Here is a 21,505-nt window from a genome sequence, read left to right as displayed (position 1 = left end):
CTACAGGTACATACACAACTACATGTACATACACAGTTGGGGGAGGATCTTTCAGTCATACAGGCCTTAATTCTGACTTGTCTGATTGTTGAGTTGATTTTGTGCCTCTCACATTAGGTTTCATCCTAATAAGCAATGACCACATCAAATACAACTGCTTTCAGAAGGAACATTTATTGAATCTAGGTATATGAAAAAAACGAATAAGGTATTTGAAAAAAGGTATTTTGTTTGATGAGATGGATGCTTACTTTCTCTCTCCCTCTTCCTTTCTCTGACCCCTCTCCACTGCTTCCCTCTCTCTCAGTGAGTGATCACTGGCTGTTCAGTGAGGACTGTGCGGTTCAGAGGTTCTGTAGCTCTCCAGACGGAGTCATGGTGTGTGGTAATGATGACGGCAGAGAGGTGTATGCAGTCACACATGACATCGTCCCGGACAAAGGCTGGGTCATGCAGTTCAAGGTAACAACAATTGTGTACAAAACAGTGGAAATGTTTGAGTGTGTGGCCCTGTCGAAAAACAATCCCTGTTCCTACCCCCGAGACCAGGGATGTTCAATTCCGAAACACTTCTGTTTTTTGTTTCTACCTATTAGTTAATTGCTCTCACCTGGTATCCCAGGTCTGAATCAGTTCCTGATTAGGAGAGGATGAAAGCTGTTTTGGCCCTCCAGGACTGACATTGAACACCCCTGCTTCCCTAGACACTTCTGAGACCGCTAGGAGTGTGTGTGTGTCTGTGGGGGGGGGGGGGGTGTATTTGTGTATGTGTATGTTGTGATCAAAAGTACAGGATATGTGTATATGTACAAGTTATGTTTTTGCAAGTCCATGTGTCTCCACAGATTGTGGTGGGCTGCAGTGTGCCGGAGCGCCATGCCGAGCATCAGGTCCATGTCCAGTATTCTGTGGACTTCGGTGTCTCCTGGAGGTACCTGGTCCCCCAGTGTCTACCTGCTGACCCCTGCTGTGGAGGACAGATCTCCCAGCCCAGTGTCTTCTTCCCTGCCCAGGGTTGGAAAAGGGCCGTCTACCCCCTAACGGACAGCCTGGCAGACACGTGAGTGACAAGCCTGATCCATACAGTACAAACATGCACATACAGTACCAGTCCAAACTTTGGACACACCTACTCATTCCAGGATTCTTCTTTATTTGTATAGTTTTCTACATTGTAGAATAAAAGTGAAGACATCAAAACTATGAAATAACACATATGGAATCATGTAGTAAGCAAAAAAGTGTTAAACAAATCTAAATATTTTTTCGATTTTCGATTCTTCAAAGTAGCCACCCTTTGCCTTGATGACAGCTTTGCACACTCTTGGCATTCTCTCAACCAGCTTCACCTGGAATACTTTTTCAACAGTTCCCACATTTGCTGAGCACTTTCTGGCTGCTTTTCCTTCACTCTGCGGTCCAACGCATCCCAAACCATCTCAACTGGGTTGAGGTCGGGTGACTGTGGATGCCAGGACATCTGATACAGCACTCCATCACTCTCCTTCTTTGTCAAATAGCCCTTACACAGCCTGGAGGTGTGTTGGGTAACTGTCCTGTTGAAAAGCAAATGATAGTCACACTAAGCGCAAACCAGATGGGATGGCGTGTCTACTCTGAACAGTGTTGAGATGTATCTGTTACTTGAACACTGAAGCATTTAATTTGGGCTGCAATTTCTGAGGCTGGTAACTCGAATCAACTTATCCTCTGCAGCAAAGGTAACTCTGGGTCTTCCTTTCCTGTGGCGGGCCTCATGAGAGCTAGTTTCATCATAGATCTTGATGGTTTTTGCAACTGCACTTGAAGAAACTTTTAAAGATCTTGACATTTTACGGATTGACGGACCTTCATGTTTTAAAGTAATGATGGACTGTCGTTTCTCTTTGCTTATTTGAGCTGTTCTTGCCATAACATGGACTTGTGCCAAATAGGGCTATTTTCTGTATACCACCCCTACCTTGTCACAACACAACTGATTGGCTCAAATGCATTAAGAAGGAAAGAAATTCCACAAATTAACTTTGTGGAAGGTACACCTGTTAATTAACAAGGTACACCTGTTAATTGAAATGCATTCTAGGTGACTACCTTAAGAAGCTTGTTGAGAGAATGCCAAGAATGTGCAAAGCTGTCATCAAGGCAAAGGGTGGCTACTTTGAAGAATATCAAATATAAACTATGTATTGTATATGTATTTTGATGTCTTCGCTATTATTTTACAATGTAGATAATAGTAAAAATAAAGAAAAACACTTGAATGAGTAGATGTGTCCAAACTTTTGACTAGTAGTGTACGTAAGCAAGCATGCACACACAAACACACATATACTCAACCTGGCTGGCACACTCTCTCCTTGCTTCCTCCAATACTTTCTTTTGGTTCAAGACATTCGGAGTGTCTCAAGTTACAGTTGAAAGGAAGGTTCCTTAAAAACAGCCTAGGGAAGATAATTTAAGTCTTGCCTAACTTAATCTTTATGACCATCCTGTGTGTATTGTGTGTATGGCGGTGCATTTTTTTGGTTCAGCACTCTGATACCCAGTGGGCTGTGGAGAACTTCTACATCAGTTCTTAACCTACATTATCTGTAATGTTCTCCAGGGCGGTGCGTTTCCGGTTCTACCAGCAGCACAGTGATACCCAGTGGGCTGTGGAGAACTTCTACATTGGGCCAGCGTGTGACAGCCATTGTGGGGGACATGGAGAGTGTCTGGACCAGCGATGTATCTGTGAACCAGGCTTCACTGGACCCAGCTGCTACGCCAGCACTGCACTCAAGGTATCAATCAGTTAGTCAATCTTTATTTATGTAGTACATTTCATACAATGACATACAAAGTGTCCTTATCCGGCTTGAAGGACCATTTATTTTGTGCAAAAACAATACAATTGAAAATGCAATTACATTGCCCTCCCCCTAGGGATTCTGCACCATGGCAGATTATGTGGCTCGGAACGTTTGTGTGTGTCAGGGGGTGTTGGGAAAAGGGCAGAAGACAAATGTCCATACTATATGTCCAGACGATAAAGTATCTATTCTATTCTATTTCCCCAGACATCTCTGAAGGAGCGTTTTGACTGGGAGGGGGCGCCGGGCCCTCAGTGGCAGGTGTTGGAGGGGGGTCGTCCCTGTACTGACTGTGGGGTTCTGGTGGAGGGGACCGCTTTGTACTTTGGAGGAGCAGATGCCAGGCAGGCCGTCACCGCTGACCTCGACCTCAGAGGAGCCAAGTTAGTACCTCTACTGTTCAAAAGTCTGCAACTACACAGGATTTTGTTATAACATTCTCTTTCAGTTCCTACTACCACTCAAACTTTTCATAAGATATATTGTTTTTTCCATTTGTTCGCTGAGATCACTATCGCTGGAAATGCTTCAGATGTGCACAGGTCGTTTATCTGTGTTTGAGTCCCGGCATAAGTATTCCACTGTTAATGGCTGTATGAACTGTGATGATCAGGTTTGTAGAGTACTGGGCCAGGATAGGAAGTGAAGACAACATGACCATGTGCCATCGCCCAACCTGTCGCAAAGAGGGAGTGCTGCTGGACTACTCCAAAGACGGAGGTAAACTGTCATAAGCTGTACTAAGCAGTAGTAAACTGATGGAATGTTTAGTTTGTAGTAGATGTAATCTTTAGTACACTGATGAATAATAGAGAATGTTGTCCCCCCTGAGATTTAATTCATGCCTCCCCCAGGTGTGTCCTGGACCCTGCTTCATGAGATGGACTATCTGAAGTACGTGTCTGTGAGGCGTGATTACATTGTTTTACCTGAGGGGGCGCTGTCTAACACCACGCGGCTGCGGTGGTGGCAGCCCTTCTCTATCTCCTCCGGTCTGGCATCACCCGGGCTGGAGCGTGCTCAGTGGGCTGTAGACAACATCCTGGTGGGAGGGTCTGACATCAACCCCTCCACCCTGCTCGACACCTTCGATGACGGTAAACACAGCATAGCATAACGTAATATAGGGTAACAAAACATAACATCAATCCCTCCACCCAGCTGGACATCTTCGATGATGGTAGATTTGTGCTGAAACACCTCTGACATGGAATGGGAGGTGAAAGTGTAAAGATGAATCTGGGCTCTGTTTTGTGCTGTTGTTGATTGTGAAGGTGTCTTAAGCTTGCCATTCTACTCTCCTTATCTCTCTTGAATAACATTCTGAAATCTTCTGGATCCTCTCTCGCTCTCTCTCCCAGAGGGTGTGTCCCACGAGGAGAGCTGGAACTTCTATCCCAATGCGGTGCGTACGGCTGGATTTTGTAGCAACCCATCCTTCCACCTCTACTGGCCCAACAAGAACCAGGACAAAACACACAACATCCTAGCCACCCGAGAGCTTATAGTACAGCCTGGATACATCCTACAGTTCAAGGTGCTACCTCTTAGCATTTACAACATGGCTACATTTGACAGTTTAAAATCATTATCATAATCTACAAACATAGAGGTCCAAGAATCGATCCCTGTGGAACCCCACAACTTACTTGTGGCTCTCTCTGTCACACTGTATGTAGATTGTGGTGGGCTGTGAGGCAGACAGCTGTGAAGACCACCATTCTGTCCTGCTACAGTACAGAAAGGATGCAAGGTAGGAGAGATTTCTTCCTATGTGCTAATTTACAGTGCTGGGACAAATATATTGGCACCCTTCCATTTTCTTAATTTGTCACCACACCATGTTATTGGATTTTATTTTTGTAAATTTAAGTTTACAATTTTAATTTAGAAAATGAAGACATGGCTTGGACAGAATTATTGGCCCCGGAGCTAGCACTTTTTTCTGTGCAGAATCTGCTCTAATCCTTCCAGGTTGGAGGGGTGCCCTTCACCGACTGCTGTTTTCAGCTCTAGCCATAGGTTATGGATGGGATTCAGATCTGGACTCTTCACTGGCAACTCCAGTTTCTTGAACCATTCCAGGGTGCATTTGATGAGTGTTTGGGGTTGTTGTCCTGAATGCAGACCCACAACCTTCAACAGAGCTACAGTTTTTCAAATCAAATAAAAAATATGTAAAATTGTATTTGTAATATGCATCAAATACAACTGGTGGAGACTTTACGGTGAAATGTATGTTTACAAGCCTTTCCCAACAATACATAGTTTAAATATAAAATAGAAACACAAAATGAGTAAAATAAAATTTACAATAATGTAGCTATACACAGGGAGTACCAGCAACAGACCAATGTGCTGTAATCGCTGCCAAAGGTGCTTCAAAAAAGTACTGAATAAAGGGTCTGAATACTTATGTAAATGTACTATTCAGTTGTTGTTTTTAATACATTTGCAAAAAAAATCTAAAAACGTGTTTTTGCTTTGATATTATTGGGTATTGTGTTGATTGACGGGGAAAAAAATAAATGTCATCCATTTTAGAATAATGCTGTAAGGTAACAGAATGTGGAAAGAGTCAAGGGGTCTGAATATTTTCCGTAATCACTATGTACACTTCAGGGTAAAGTGACTAGACATCAGGATAAATAATAATAAGAGTAAAATAAAGAACAGAGTAGCAGCAGCAAATGATGAGTGAAAAAGTGTGTGAGCGTGAACTTCTCAAACTCAACTGAACAAGCCTAAATCCTGGGAAAACATTTATGTGGACCAATTTAACCAAATTTGAGTTATTTGGCAATACAGATCAACGCTGTGTTTACTGACGACCAAATGAAGCATTCAATTAAAAGAATAGCCTCCCTACAATCGAAGATGGGGGAGGTTTTGTAATGCTGCGGGGTTTTGCTGCTGCTTTGCTGCTTCTGGTACTGTAGTCCTTGAACACATGCAAGGCATCATAAAATCAGCAGATTATCAGGTGTTTTTGAGTCGATGTTCAACTCAGTGTCCAGAAACAGGGTCTCCATTGAACATTGTGGATTTTCCAGCAGGACAACAACCCAAACCCACATCTTAAAGCACCCAGCAATGGTTCATAAAGAGACGCTGGACTCTTTTGGAGTGGCCAGATCTGATGGAGACAGCCCTTGGTGGAGGGCAACCCTCCAACATTTAAGGATTAGAGCAGTTTACAATACAATCCTCTTTCTTCCTTCCTTCTCCACCCTCTCTTCTCTCCAGGTCTGACTCATGGCAGCTGGTCCAGTCAGAGTGTCTTCCCTCCTCTGTGAACAACGTGGGCTGCTCTCCCTTCATGTTCCATGAATCTACCATCTACAGTCCTGTCAACAGCTCTACCTGGACAAGAGTCACTGTCCAGCTGCCTGACCACGTCTCCTCAGGGTAGGACCGCTTTTGCAAATTAGCCTTTTGCCACTCACTAAGCTAGCAAGGTAACAAACTGGCTAATGATGTGTGTTGTGGGTAACTAAAAGTGAGTATTCCATGCAGGAGCAGAACAGTTCTGTGAAAGAGAAGAGAAGCTTCTGAACCAGCATTTTATTTCTTTGTCTGAAGGGTGATCAAGGCTGTTATCAACGAGCTTCTATAAGGAACATTTGTGTCTGTAAAGAGTATCTCTCTCAGTTCTGCTCTTTCTTGTCACAGCTCTATAACTATTTTTCTCTCTCACACTCTCACCCTTCTCCTGCAGTGCCACACAGTTCCGTTGGATCCAGAAGGAGGGTGTTGGCGAGCGTCACGGCTGGGGGGTGGACCACATGTACATTGGGGAGGCGTGCCCAGGGCTTTGTAGTGGTCATGGTTACTGTACTAGCGGAGTGGTCTGTATCTGTGACGAGGGACACCATGGTGGGTCTGACTGAGTACCACACAAACACTAACCGTAGGGGCCAGTACAATGATCCCTTTAACTGCCAGCTAGCATTCATATTGGTTCAACTTGATTCTTTATGCATTCAAATGTTAGGAGTGTTCCTCGTGTCTCTCATCTAAAATGTAACGCGCCACGGTTGGGGTCAATGCCATTTCAATTCAGTCAATTATGGAAGTAAACTGAAATTCCAAATTCCAAATCCTCATTGCCTTTCAATCAAATATATATGTATATTCTTTAATGGACCCCAACTCTGCAGCACCACAATCTAAACAAACCACCCTTTCTTTCTCTCCTCCATCTCCCAGGTGATGACTGCTCCCTGTCCGCCAGTGACCTACCCAGCTCCATAAAGGATAACTTTGAGTCAGGTAGCATGTCAGAGGAGAGCTGGCAACTCATCCAGGGTGGAGGGGTGGGAAGTGGGTGTGGTCAGCTTTCTCCCCACGCCCACGGTGACTCGCTCTACTTCAACGGCTGTAAGATGAGGCAGGCTGTCACCAAGCCACTCGACCTGACACGAGCCAGGTAGGGTTGGACAATGGATTGTACTGTGCTGTACTAGCCTAGTCTTGCCAACTACTAAAGGGACAGTGAGAGATGCTCATTATATAGTAGAAGATTATACTGTACAGTAGCTGTAAAATGAGCAGACCAAGCCTCTGGACCTCACATGAGACAAGTACTGAACAGGGGCGTCATACACCCCAAAAAGAGGGCACAAAGTACGTGAGGATGGCTGGGCGGTGGAGAATTTAGTATTTTTCAAACACCTGAATCAGCTTTTTCCTGCAATCTAGAGCCAAAATCATTATGCTTAATTCTATGTCAAAAATATGTCTATTTTTCTGCATGTCTAGGCACACCTCTTGAACTGGCTGTATCCAGCTGACTGTTTTTTCTATTTTTAGTTATTGCTTGCTTTTCTGAAGTCTACCAACCTTGCCAGCAGGCACGCCATTTAACCTCTCTAGGGGGTGTGGGACGCTACCGTCCCACCTGGCCAACATGCAGTGAAATTGCAGAGCGCCAAATTCAAAAACAGTAAAACTCACTATAAAAATTCATAAAACATACACTGTTATACATCAGTTTAAAGATTAACTTCTTGTTAATCCAACCACAGTGTCAGATTTCAAAAGGCTTTATGGCGAAAGCATAACATGCGATTATCTGAGAACAGCGCCCAGCAGACAAATCATTACAAACAGTTACCAGCCATGTAGAGGAGATACATAAGTCAGAAATAGTGATAAAAGTAATCACGTACTTTCCCATTTACTCAATAAATGTTTGTTTTGTTCAATAAAGTCCCTCTTTCTATCCAAAAACCTCCGTTTTGTTCAGTAATCCACAGGCTCAAAGGCAGTCACTACAGACAGACGAAAAATATCAGTAAAGTGTGTAGAAACATGTCAAACGATGTTTATAATCAATCCTCAGGTTGTTTTTAGTCATAATAATCAATAACATTTCAACGGGACAATAGCTCCGTCAATATAAAAGGAAAACAAGAAAGACACTGCAGTGTCCACTCATTCAAAGTGGTCCTACTCCTTCATTTTTCAAAATTCAAGCCTGAAACATTTTCTAAAGACTGTTGACAACTAGTGGAAGCCATAGGAAGTGCAATTTGAGTCCTAAGTCAATGGATACTGTAATGGCATTCAATAGAAAACTACAAACATAAAAAAATCCCACTTCCTGGATGGATTTTTCACAGGTTTCCTCCTGCCATATCAGTTCTGTTATACTCAGACATTATTCATACAATTTTGGAAACTGTAGAGTGTTTTCTATCCAAATCTGCCAATTATATGCATATCCTAGCTTCTGGGCCAGTTTGGCAGGCAGTTTACTTTGGGCACGTTTTTCATCGGGAGGTGATAATAGTGCCCCCTACCCTAGTTAGGCTAAGATAGTTAGACAAGCTAGCTACTCTTGATTGATAGCCTGAAATGTCTTCTTGGTAGATGGCTATGAGGTTGGGAGATTGGGAATTTATCTGGACTAGCTAACGCCAACTTAATAAAATTGCTGTGGCTAGTAGTATTACAGATTTTTTTTAAACGTACAGCACAAATCTGTGGTGGCACGTGCCCCCTATGGCATGAAGCCTATTCTAGCTCATCCTGGCTTAGCCCAGCCTAACTAATCCTAGCCAAGGCCAATGAGAGGTCAATATACAACAGGACTAAGATGGAAAACTTGGAGCCTAAATTTGGTAGGACAAAAATACCAAGGCAATCTTACAATTTTTTCTCTCTCGCTCTCCCCTCCTCCACCCACAGTAAGATCATGTTCGTCCTGCAGATAGGTAGTGTGTCCCAGACAGACAGTTGTAACACAGCCCTGGACCAGCCTGACACAGTGGACAGAGCTGTGCTGCTACAGTACACTGTCAATAATGGAGTTAGCTGGCACGTGATCGCCCAGCACCAGCCCAAAGACTTCATCAAGGCCCAGAGAGTGTCCTACAACATCCCACTGTGAGTGAACCTATACATACAGAGATGTTTTTCCTTTCAATAAAAGTTTATTTCATTTAGATGTAAATTGTCTAAACACACATTAATACTGACACACAGCTCTTTCTCAGTTCATCTGTGATTCCTTACGTCCTTGCCCCAATATATCCAATATTAATGTTCTAGACACGTTTCATTGGAATGTTTCACGAACATTACTGTGTCTAGTTTTCTGAGGGTTAGGACAAAATTCTATCCACGTCCCATCAAACGTACAATTTATTAATGTTCTAGACACGTTTCAGTGTATCAGTTGTCAGGAAGTCACCTGATGGTCCCAAAGAAATGTTCTCATTGCACATCTCGCATTGTTACTGTTGGCTCTGATTATTGAACCACAGCTCTTTCTCTGTTGGCAAAGTTAGGAACACACAGTAATTATACAGTAATTATTATCCATCATGTCCTCACTTGTGATTTGAACTCACAACCTCTTGGTTCACTGCATTCCAATATTTCTACTATGCCACCATGTCTGTCAGTTATCAGTTAATCTGACTACTTTCTCATCTTTGATTTACTCATTTCAGCAGGGACTTTCTGTATAGTGCTCTAATGTTGCTGAGGCCTTTACCCTGTTCTAATGTTACTCCTGAATCTCTATGATTCATAAAATAGTTTTTCTTCTGTGTACTTTTAACAAAGCACATTTTTTGTCCATTAAAATAACATCTCATTGATCAGAAATACAGTGTAGACATTGTTAATGTTGTAAATGACTTTTGTAGCTGGAAACAGCCGATTATTTATTCATATACGTATTATAGACCCATTGACCCATTATCAGAAACCATCACTCCTGTGTTCCAATGGCACGTTGTGTTAGCTAATCCAAGTTTATAATTTTAAAAGGCTAATTGATCATTAGAAGACCCTTTTGCAATTATGTTAGCACAGCTGAAAACTGTTGTTCTGATTAAAGAAGCAATACAACTGTCTGTCTTTAGACGAGTGGAGTATCTGGAGCATCAGCATTTGTGGGTTAGATTATAGGCTAAAAATTGCCAGAAACAACCAACTTTATTCTGAAACTCGTCAGTCTATTCTTGTTCTGAGAAATGAAGGCTAATCCATCCGAGGAATTGCCAAGGAACTGAAGATCTCGAACAGCGCTGTGTACTACTTCTGTCACAGAACAGTGCAAACTGTCTCTAACCAGAAAAGAAAGAGGAGTGGGAGACCCTGGTGCACAACTAAGCAAGAAGACAAGTACATTAGAGTGTCTAGTTTGAGAAACAGACGCCTCACAAATCTTCAACTGGCAGCTTCATTAAAAAGTACCTGCAAAACACCCGTCTCAACGTCAACAGTGAAGAGGCATCTCCGGGATGCTGACCTTCTAGGCAGATTTCCTCTGTCCAGTGTCTGTGTTCTTTTGCCCATCTTAATATTTTCTTATTATTGGCCAGTCTGAGATATGGCTTTTTCTTTGGAACTCTGCCTAGAAGGCCAGCACCCCATAGTCGCCTCTTCACTGTTGACATTGAGACTGATAAACTTGGATTAGCTAACACAACATTTCTCCCATTCTTCTCTGCAGATCCTTCTCTGCAGGTCTCTCGATCCTGACTAGTCACCCAGTCACTGAAGATTGATGAGGAAAACATTTAATTGAATCCATTTTAGAATAAGGCTGTAACGTAACAAAATGTGGAAAAAGGGAAGGAGTCTGAATACTTTCCTAATGCTCTGTATAATGATGAAAAAATAAAACTGGACACAGGAATGTTTTTGCAAAGTTCACATAAAACGTGTCGAGAACATTACTATTGAATATTCTGAGAACATGGTAACCACGTTCTGGGTAAGCTTTGTTTGACATTAAGGGAATGTTCTCTTGGAAACAGTTATTGCACATCACTGTAACATTCCTATGAAAACGTTAGATATTACCCAATAACGCTTTTGTTTTTGTTGTTTTAAGCTAGGTAGAGAGGACATGAGTGATCAAGGAAATAATAATTGAGAAAGACCCACACTCATTCTTAATCTCTGACCTCTAACTTTCACAGAGAGGCGAGAGCTAAAGGGGTGGAGCTGCGGTGGTGGCAGCCGCGTCACGACGGTGTGGGACATGACCAGTGGGCGCTGGACCATGTGGAAGTAGTTCTGTGAGTATCTCCAACCATCCTAGTAACCCCTGGTTCCTCATTCCCAAAACAATCCCCCAGGCTGTTCTCAAAACCGCCCCGTTTTTAGGCTCAATCTGCCAGTCTGTCGTGTTCCTAATTTTTTTGTACACTCAGTGTAATTCATATGAAATGCTAGGAATTGCAATTCAAGCAAACATTATACAGTGGGGCAAAAAAGTATTTAGTCAGCCTTCAATTGTGCAAGTTCTCCCACTTAGAAAGATGAGAGAGGCCTGTAATTTTCATCATAGGTACACTTCAACTATGACAGACAAAATTAGAAAAAAAATCCAGAAAATCACATTGTAGGATTTTTAATGAATTTATTTGCAAATTTTGGTGGAAAATAAGTATTTGGTCAATAACAAAAGTTTATCTCCATACTTTGTTATATACTCTTTGTTGGCAATGACACAGGTCAAACGTTTACTGTAAGTCTTCACAAGGTTTTCACACACTGTTGCTGGTATTTTGGCCCATTCCGCCATGCAGATCTCCTCTAGAGCAGTGATGTTTTGGGGCTGTTGCTGGGCAACACGGACTTTCAACTCCCTCCAAAGATTTTCTATGGGGTTGAGATCTGGAGACTGGCTAGGTCACTCCAGGACCTTGAAATGCTTCTTACGAAGCCACTCCTTTGTAGCCCGGGTGGTGTGTTTGGGATCATTGTCATGCTGAAAGACCCAGCCACATTTCATCTTCAATGCCCTTGCTGATGGAAGGAGGTTTTCACTCAAAATCTCTCGATACATGGCCCCATTCATTCTTTCCTTTACACGGATCAGTCGTCCTGGTCCCTTTGCAGAAAAACAGCCCCAAAGCATGATGTTTCCACCCCCATGTTTCACAGTAGGTATGGTGTTCTTTGGATGCAACTCAGCATTCTTTGTCCTCCAAACATGACGAGTTGAGTTTTAACCAAAAAGTTATATTGTGGTTTCATTTGACCATATGACATTCTCCCAATCTTCTTCTGGATCATCCAAATGCTCTCGAGCAAACTTCAAACAGGCCTGGACATGTACTGGCTTACGCAGAGGGACACGTCTGGCACTGCAGGATTTGAGTCCCTGGCGGCGTAGTCTGTTACTGATGGTAGGCTTTGTTACTTTGGTCCCAGCTCTCTGCAGGTCATTCACTAGGTCCCCCCGTGTGGTTCTGGGATTTTTGCTCACCGTTCTTGTGATCATTTTGACCCCACGGGGTGAGATCTTGCATGGAGCCCCAGATCGAGGGAGATATCTTGTATGTCTTCCATTTCCTAATAATTGCTCCCACAGTTGATTTCTCCAAACCAAGCTGCTTACCTATTGCAGATTCAGTCTTCCCAGCCTGGTGCAGGTCTACAATTTTGTTTCTGGTTTCTGTCATAGTTGAAGTGTACCTATGATGGGAATTACAGGCCTCTCTCATATTTTTAAGTGGGAGAACTTGCACAATTGGTGGCTGACTAAATACTCTTTTGCCCCATTGTACATTGCAATTTGTACAATATGTTACGAATTTGCTAAATGTATGATATGTTATGAATTCCCAGTTTTCGTGGCTAACGCTAAGTCTAGGCGTTAAGGTCAGTGTTAAGGTTGGGTTGTGAAGGTTAGGGTTAGCGGAAGGGTTAGCTAACATGCTAAGTAGTTGCAAAGTAGCTCAAATTAGCTAAAATTGTCCATGATGAGATTTGAACATGCAACCTTTGGGTTGCAAGACATTTGTGTTATATGGCTACCCATCCACCCTGACCAACCACCTTACGTTAGTTTTTGCCATAAGTAACCTTCTGTCTCACGAAACCATAACAATCGTAACACATTGAGTGTCGGATTTGCTTTTGCTATGTTACGTCTAGTCTATGAGACCAGGCTGCTTAAGATGCTATTGAATGTCATGAAGTGGCCAATACATTACAAATGTTTCACATAAGTGACAGAATGTGTATGTATAGGCTTGATGCCCACAATGTTGTTCACTAAGTTGGTCCTGTCAGTGCTGGTGTCGTGAGTTGGCAAAAAACAAATACCCAAAATAGTACAAATATTCACTGTTTCGGTTTATAAGATATCTGTCTTACGTCACGGCAAAGCACACACATACAGTACACAATACACACAGTCCTTACATGAGCTGTCTCTGGTTTCGTTTGGCCTTGACCTGCACTCCTCCACTCCTACTCTCCCACTCCCATGGCTGGTTTTCAACATTCAACAACAGTGTCTGCAGAACAGAATAACTGTACGTGATCCTCACACTTCTCTCTTTTATTTCTGTCTCTCTGTCTCCCACCACCACCCCTCACACTCCTCTCCTCCTTTTCAATTGTTTCTTTCGTCATCCCGTGCCTCTCCTCCCTGGCCTCACAATCACGAACATGTGTGACCATACTCCTCCTTTTCCTCCTCCTCTACCTCCTCCCCTTCCAACGCTTCTTCCTCTGCCTGCGCTTATGCTTTTCTGCTACCTCATGTCTTATCATGGCTCCATCTCCTCCTTCCTCTTCCTTCCAATATCCCTTTTTTTCCTATTACTCCCTCTCTCGTTCTCTCTGGTGCATAATGGACGGATTGGTCCTCTCTTTCTCTTTCACTCCTCCATTTCCATCTGTTATTGTCTATCTATCGCTCTCTCTTTCTCTCTACATCCTTGGTCTCTTTTGCTTCTCTCTCACTCCCCTATTCCTTATTTTCTCTCTTGCTCTACCTCTCTCTGCATACTTCCTGCTCCCTCTTTCTCTACCCACCCCTCTCTCTTCCTCCTCCCTGGCCTCCTTCGCCTCCCCAGGCGGCCGGGGTTCCTGCCCCCCCAGACCTTTCTGCGAGCCTGCAGCACCCCCCTCCACCCCCTCCTCCCCTCTCGCACTCTAACCTCTGCTCTCTCCTGTATTCTGCTCCCTGTGGCATTGCTGTAGAGTCAGGTAAGTCTTCCGCCTCTCCCCTCCTGTGATACCCTCTCACCTTTCAGCTACACCCCTGACCCTCTTTTCTGTCAGCATCTCCTTCACCTTAATCCCCCACCCACCTCCATAGAGGCACACTCACTATCACAACCCAGGTTCAGGCACTTTCGAGTCCCATCCATGACACACAGACAGAGCTACAGTTCAGACAATACCGATAAATAATTTGAGGAAGCAGGTCTCTCAAAATGTAAAATATATAGCTTTTCTGAAGACCTCAATTGGTCTGCTTCATGTTTATGTGTATTTGTGTGATATAATGCATCACTATATCAATGTCTGTTGCGCTCTTGCAGCCGTTGTGTTTTAAGTATGGCTTTTGTTTAATGCGGTTACATGTGTGCAGATCCTAAACACATAGAACACTGTGAGGATGACACTGCCACACACAAGTTACACAGTTCAGGCACTGTAATATGGGTAACACACTTACCTCTTCATTCTACCCTGAACTAACATCTAACATCTAACATCATTATATTAATTAAACCCAACACACACTAGAATATAGAGCATAATGGCATAACTTCAGATCGTCAGGCACCACTAAAGACCTAAAACTCATCAGCCCCCATCATTATCATCAGAGTAACCTCTTCCATCGAAGTCCTTGCATGGCTTTTTAAATCCACCGTTGCAAAGATCCCCCCCACCTCCATGGCGGCCGGTCCATGAACCACAACCTTCTCTGAGTTTGGAGCTCCCGCCATACTGTCCCTCGCTTTTGTTAATGAGAAAAAAAGAGAAAAAACAGAAGCGGCCAGACAGACATCCCATTTTAGTTAGCAAAGCACCCCAACACACCCTCACCCCATCCCTGTTTCTGCCACCCTCCGACCTTCAACCACACCCCTCCACCACACACCTCCCGACCCCCCCAGAGGCCACTGGATGCACTCCAGGCTTACTGGCACCTCCCGCTGGACAGAAGATGCAATGACAGGCTAAGCAAGAAGCGCGATCTTCAATCACAGCTTCTTTTTATGTCTAATTACCTTCTCTTTCAATGTATCTCCTCCCTCCCTCAATCCCCTGCACCTTTATTACTTTGATTTGTTTTTCCAAGTGATATGATGGCTGTTACTCTATGAACTCTGACCTCAAACACTCCTTCCTTAGATCCTTAGAACCTTGGTCAGAGTTAGAAAACCCCAGAACCCCGACCACATCTGTAGCTAATGTCTGTGACCGTGTCTGTAGCTCTCTAGCTAGTCTTGTGTCCTCTAGTTTTGTGTTGTTCAATGTCTTGTTCTGTTGACCTGTCTGCTTATGATAATGCCATTGAGAACATGTCAATACATACAATATTGTTCATCTATAAGATGATGGTCACATACACATTTCAATATTCAGTAAGTAATGCACATCTTTAAAAAACAGTCCACCTTCCACTAAATCGAATATCGTTTTTGAGTGTTAGAGGTTATGTGTGAAACCCAATTGAAAATGCCAGCATGGATCTAGAAGTGTGTGAGCTTGCATATGAGAGTGTATGTGTGTACATGAAAGAGGGTGTCTGCTTGAGTGAGTGTGTGGATACTGTTAATACCACTTCCTGGTCACTAATGGTCTCCCTACTCTCTTCCTCTCTTCTTCCCAATCTCTCTCTCTCTCCTCTCTCTCACTGTCTTTGTCTCCCTACAGCACTCGTAAACAAAACTATATGATGAACTTTGCCAGACAGACCGGCCTACGCCACTACTACAGCCGGAAGAGGAGGGCACTACTACAACATCGTGCCTAACCTCTGAGAAGAGGATTCATCCTATGACCTGCCAATCACACATTTGACCTACCAACCAACCACATTCCTTTCTCCTGATGACATATCACCCTGTTGAGTCCCACCCACCAGCAAATGGATTCCAGTCAGCCTTGGACTACACTCCCTCCCTCTCCAACCTTTCAATCCCCACTCTGCCAGACATGGGGCCCATCCCATCAGTGTATGCTGTAGCCAGTCAGAAGCCTTCCCCACCCCCATATGATGGGAAGGAAGGAGACGTGACGGAGCAACAAAGGCAACCATTTTGTTGGCTTTTCATGAACTTTCGGGTTTCTAGTTGTTTTCTAATCGTTGCTGTACATGGTTATTATGATATGATGATTCCCTGTTCCAGTTGCGATACGATGATACCCCCTGGCTTTCCCTGTCACCCCATCCTACCCACCTCCTAGTCCTACTACTACCACACTGTGAAGTTGTTCCGAGAAATCAGTAATGACCAGGGAGCATAGAGTTGGAGAGAGCACACTGTCACAGAAGTGATAATGGCAAAGATGGGGAGTGAGCCCCCTTTCCAACTCTATGCCATGGAGCTGGGCTAGCTGGATGCTTCCAAGATCAACTGAGCCGCAGGGAGGAACATTCCTCTGCTTCGCGCCAGTACCTGAGGAGGAGGAGGATGATGATGATGGAGATGAGGATCATAACAGTGATAAGGATGCTAAAAAAAGTACTGTGTTCTTGCTGTTCTGTTCAGTGTGTCTGTGTTCTTTTCGTGATGGTTTGACTGTTGTGTTCCATTCATTCGTTTTTTACTAATTCGTATCGTGCTATTTTTGATTGGATTAGTTTTTTCTCGTTTCCGTCTCCTCAGAGGCAGACAGAAGGAAGGAACAAATCGCAAAAGGGGGGAATAAAAGACAGAAAATATAATATAAAAAACAAAACAAATTTAAGATTGAACAATGATTTATTTTATTATTTTTATATATGTTGGTTCCCGAAAATACAGATATTTATGGTAGGCGGTTCTCCACGTAACCTATTTAAAGATGCACTGTGCGTGAAATCTGTATGTTATTTTCTAGTGTTAAGTTATTAGGCAGTCATCCAGCCTCTCTCAAGGCCATCGGGCTGCAACCCCCCCCCCCCCCATTCTCTTGTGCTGTTACCCGCATCCCTCTCATTCTCTCTGCTAAATTCTGCTCCCTGGAGATGAGGCTCCATCAGTGTTGTTTCTTGAAGTCTAATGTGTAATGTGGACCCTCTCCCAGCCCTATCTCTCAGTGTAACTCCAGTATAGCAGTCTCCTGTACATACAGTATATGTATATCCACTATGGGGAGACCCAGCAGCCTTATAAAAGGGAAATAAAGAACTGTCCAAACCTCAGATAGCTGCTTGGTACAGTTTGTGAGTGTGTTAATAGATTATAAAACAACTTTTTACCCACATAACGTCAAAAGGAGACACCACTTCAGGTACCGAAATAACTGCAGCACTGTGTCAGGCTCTAAAGTAATTATGGTTTCCACTAGTTACCACAGCCACAAAGTTGGCTATAAAGTTGGCTATACAAATTGGCTATATCATAAAAAGTCAACAGCAACTATAATCATAGCAGGTGTAGCTCATGGTGTAGATCAGGGTTCCCAAATGTTTATTGTTAGACATAAGACATGAGTTCTCAGATCCTCAAAAGGTTCAACAGCTGCACCATCGAGAGCATACTGACTGTTTGCATCCCTGCCTGGTATGGCAACTGCTCGGCCTCCGCCCACAAGGCACGACAGAGGGTAGTGCGTACGGCCCAGTACATCACGAGGGCAAAGCTTCCTGCCATCCAGGACCTCTATACCAGGCGGCATCAGAGGGAGGCCCTAAAAATTGTCAAAGACCCCAGCCACCCTAGTCATAGGGATTCTCTCTGCTAACGCACGGCAAGCAGTATCGGAGCGTCAAATCTAGGTCCAAGAGACATCTAAACAGCTTCTACCCCCAAGCCATAAGACTCCTGAACATCAAATCAAATTGCTACCCAGACTATTTGCATTGCCCTCCCTCTTTTACACCGCTGCTACTCTCTGTTGTTATCATCTATGCATAGTCACTTTAACACTTTCACTCTACATGTATATAATACCTCAACTAACCGGTGCCTCCACACATTGACTTTGTACCGGTACCCCCCTGTATATAGTCTCGCTATTGTTATTTTACTGCTACTCTTTAATGTCATGTTACTTTTATGTTCTTATTCTTATTTGTACTGCATTGTTGGTTAGGGGCTCGTAAGTATGCAATTCACTCTTTTTTATTTATTTATTTCACCTTTATTTAACCAGGTAGGCGAGTTGAGAACAAGTTCTCATTTACAATTGCGACCTGGCCAAGATAAAGCAAAGCAGTTCGACACATACAACAACACAGAGTTACACATGGAGTAAAACAAACATACAGTCAATAATACAGTAGAAAAATAAGTCTCAATACAATGTGAGCAGATGAGGTGAGATAAGGGAGGTAAAGGCAAAAAAGGCCATGGTGGCGAAGTAAATACAATATAGCAGTGGTGGGCCGTCAGGGCCTTCTCTGCTGGCCTAAACATCATCAGAATATAATTAAAAAATATATATTTTCCCACAAATATGTATTAAATTATTCCCCAGAGTAAGAGTTATACTCTTCATTTGATAGCTTCCCTCTTGGTTGCACTGCTTCCAGCCCCAGGTTGAGATTTGGAGGGCTGGTCTTTATGTTAGATCTTTTATCCAATCCTATTCATCCATCATGTGTTGCCAGGGGTCTAAAATCTGCCCTCAGGCCTTCAGAATCAACAGTGCGGGCACTTGTAGCTTAAAGTGAATGGAAATGAAAATTTAGTGTCAACCAATCAGCTTTAGAGTTGGCTATTGTACGCCTGCTGGCTGGCCCCAGTGTTACACAGGAGCCAGCAAGCAGGCGTAGTGCGTGCACGTCTTTTGATTGGATTACCAATATTGAGAGGCAGGTCCTATATGGGCAGGTCTATGCAGAACCTCAGAACTAGGAAACTGAATTTGATGAACAAATTAATTTGCATATTACTATGCTGTTTTTTCAACCCACAATGGCGGAAGGAGGAGAAGATATCGATTTGGTCGAGGATATAATTATAATGCCATTCTCAAGACAAACTTTTCAAGAAAAGTCAGACATTGTCAGGAGAGGTCGCCCGACGCTACAAAGCCTGTCACAGGCGGGAAAGGGGTCCGTTCGCCACTTTCAAAGTTCTAACTACGAGCGCTATCAATTGCTCACAGGCTCCGAGAAGCACTGCAAACTGTACTGCTGGGAATCCCTATTATTTGCAAGTGAGCCACACTGGCTTTGCAAACTTGAGTTGTCTAACCAAGGCAGCAACGAGATACCAAAGTACGACTGGGCACAAAAGCAAACAATGGTGCTTTTGAAAACTTTTGGGGACACCCGAGTGGATCTACAGCTCAACGAACAAGCGCGCAGTGCAACGGGAGCTGCACAATGAAAAGGTATTGTACTCTTCCCCTGCAATTCTCTGAATAAAAATGTCAATTTCAAGGTGACGCAATGCCTGGTTATACTGCGTTTCTGTCTAAATGTATAGTGTCTAGAGCCATGGCATCATAATGATGGTAATAAGAGGTGGATTAATTCGGGTGGGACTGTGTAGGACCTCAATGAAGGCCCAGGCCCCAGGCCCACGGCACGCCACTGCAATATAGCAAGTAAAACACTGGAATGGTAGATTTGCAGTGGAAGAATGTGCAAAGTAGAGATAGAAATAATGGGGTGCAAAGGAGCTAAATAAATAAATACAGTAGGGGAAGGTAGTTGTTTGGGCTAAATTATAGATGGGCTATGTACAGGTGCAGTAATCTGTGAGCTGCTCTGACAGCTGGTGCTTAAATCTAGTGAGGGAGATAAGTGTTTCCAGTTTCAGAGATTTTTGTAGTTCGTTCCAGTCAACTGGAAGGAGAGGCGGCCAAAGGAAGATTTGGTTCTGGAGGTGACCAGAGAGATATACAGTGGGGCAAAAAAGTATTTAGTCAGCCACCAATTGTGCAAGTTCTCCCACTTAAAAAGATGAGAGAGGAGGCCTGTAATTTTCATCATAGGTACACTTCAACTATGACAGACACAATGAGAAGAAACAAATCCAGAAAATCACATTGTAGGTTTTTTTAATGAATTTATTTGTAAATTATGATGGAAAATAAGTATTTGGTCAATAACAAAAGTTTATCTCAATCCTTTGTTATATACCCTTTGTTGGCAATGACAGAGGTCAAACGTTTTCTGTAAGTCTTCACAAGGTTTTCACACACTGTTGCTGGTATTTTGGCCCATTCCTCCATGCAGATCTCCTCTAGAGCAGTGATGTTTTGGGGCTGTTGCTGGGCATCACGGACTTTCAACTCCCTCCAAAGATTTTCTATGGGGTTGAGATCTGGAGACTGGCTAGGCCACTCCAGGACCTTGAAATGCCTCTTTCGAAGCCACTGCTTCGTTGCCCGGGCGGTGTGTTTGGGATCATTGTCATGCTGAAAGACCCAGCCACGTTTCATATTCAATGCCCTTGCTGATGGTAGGCTTTGTTATCTTGGTCCCAGCTCTCTGCAGATCATTCACTAGGTCCCCCCGTGTGGTTCTGGGATTTTTGCTCACCATTCTTGTGATCATTTTGACCCCACGGGGTGAGATCTTGCGTGGAGCCCCAGATCGAGGGAGATTATCAGTGGTCTTGTATGTCTTCCATTGCCTAATAATAGCTCCCACAGTTGATTTCTTCAAACCAAGCTGCTTACCTATTGCAGATTCAGTCTTCCTAGCCTGGTGCAGGTTTACAATTTTGTTTCTGGTGTCCTTTGACAGCTCTTTGGTCTTGGCCATTGTGGAGTTTGGAGTGTGACTGTTTGAGGTTGTGGACAGGTGTCTTTTATACTGATAACAAGTTCAAACAGGTGCCATTAATACAGGTAACGAGTGGAGGACAGAGGAGCTACTTGAAGAAGAAGTTACAGGTCTGTGAGAGCCAGACATCTTGCTTGTTTGTCGGTGACCAAATACTTACTTTCCACCATAATTTGCAAATAAATTCATTAAAAATCCTACAATGTGATTTTCTGGATTTTTTTCTTCTCGTTTTGTCTGTCATAGTTGAAGTGTACCTATGATGAAAAGGCCTCTATCATCTTTTTAAGTGGGAGAATTTACACAATTGGTGGCTGACTAAATACTTTTTTTGCCCCACTGTATATGCATTTAGCAGATGCTTTAATCCAAAGTGACTTAGTCATGCAAGCAACAAAATCTGATGGGTGACCCAAGGAATCAAACCCACTATCCAGATGTTGCAAGCGCCATGTTTACCAACTGAGCCATACAGGGACCATTT

The 21,505-nt window shown here is 43.4% G+C and overlaps 1 protein-coding gene across 4 annotated transcripts in view; it reads left to right on the top strand.

Annotated features, from left to right (window-relative positions):
- Positions 1–17,481, top strand: part of LOC135524034 (reelin-like) — a 298,396-nt gene extending 280,915 nt beyond the window's left edge. For 3 of the 4 annotated variants that reach the window (XM_064951167.1, XM_064951168.1, XM_064951166.1), the window contains exons 54-67: positions 308–462; positions 846–1,060; positions 2,606–2,783; positions 3,060–3,235; positions 3,466–3,572; positions 3,707–3,949; positions 4,214–4,389; positions 4,532–4,605; positions 6,099–6,260; positions 6,571–6,728; positions 7,062–7,281; positions 9,045–9,242; positions 11,294–11,392; positions 16,008–17,481. In XM_064951167.1, the coding sequence (XP_064807239.1) occupies positions 308–462; positions 846–1,060; positions 2,606–2,783; positions 3,060–3,235; positions 3,466–3,572; positions 3,707–3,949; positions 4,214–4,389; positions 4,532–4,605; positions 6,099–6,260; positions 6,571–6,728; positions 7,062–7,281; positions 9,045–9,242; positions 11,294–11,392; positions 16,008–16,107 (2,261 nt within the window). In that variant the 3' untranslated portion in view covers positions 16,108–17,481. Of the gene's footprint in view, positions 1–307; positions 463–845; positions 1,061–2,605; positions 2,784–3,059; positions 3,236–3,465; positions 3,573–3,706; positions 3,950–4,213; positions 4,390–4,531; positions 4,606–6,098; positions 6,261–6,570; positions 6,729–7,061; positions 7,282–9,044; positions 9,243–11,293; positions 11,393–14,188; positions 14,322–16,007 lie in introns of all 4 variants that reach the window. The other variant, XM_064951169.1, reaches the window with a different exon arrangement.
- Positions 17,482–21,505: the final 4,024 nt, after the last annotated feature.

This window comes from Oncorhynchus masou, chromosome 31, assembly GCF_036934945.1.
Source record: "Oncorhynchus masou masou isolate Uvic2021 chromosome 31, UVic_Omas_1.1, whole genome shotgun sequence".
Lineage (NCBI taxonomy): Eukaryota > Metazoa > Chordata > Actinopteri > Salmoniformes > Salmonidae > Oncorhynchus > Oncorhynchus masou.
This window is presented reverse-complemented; position numbering and strand designations above follow the sequence as displayed.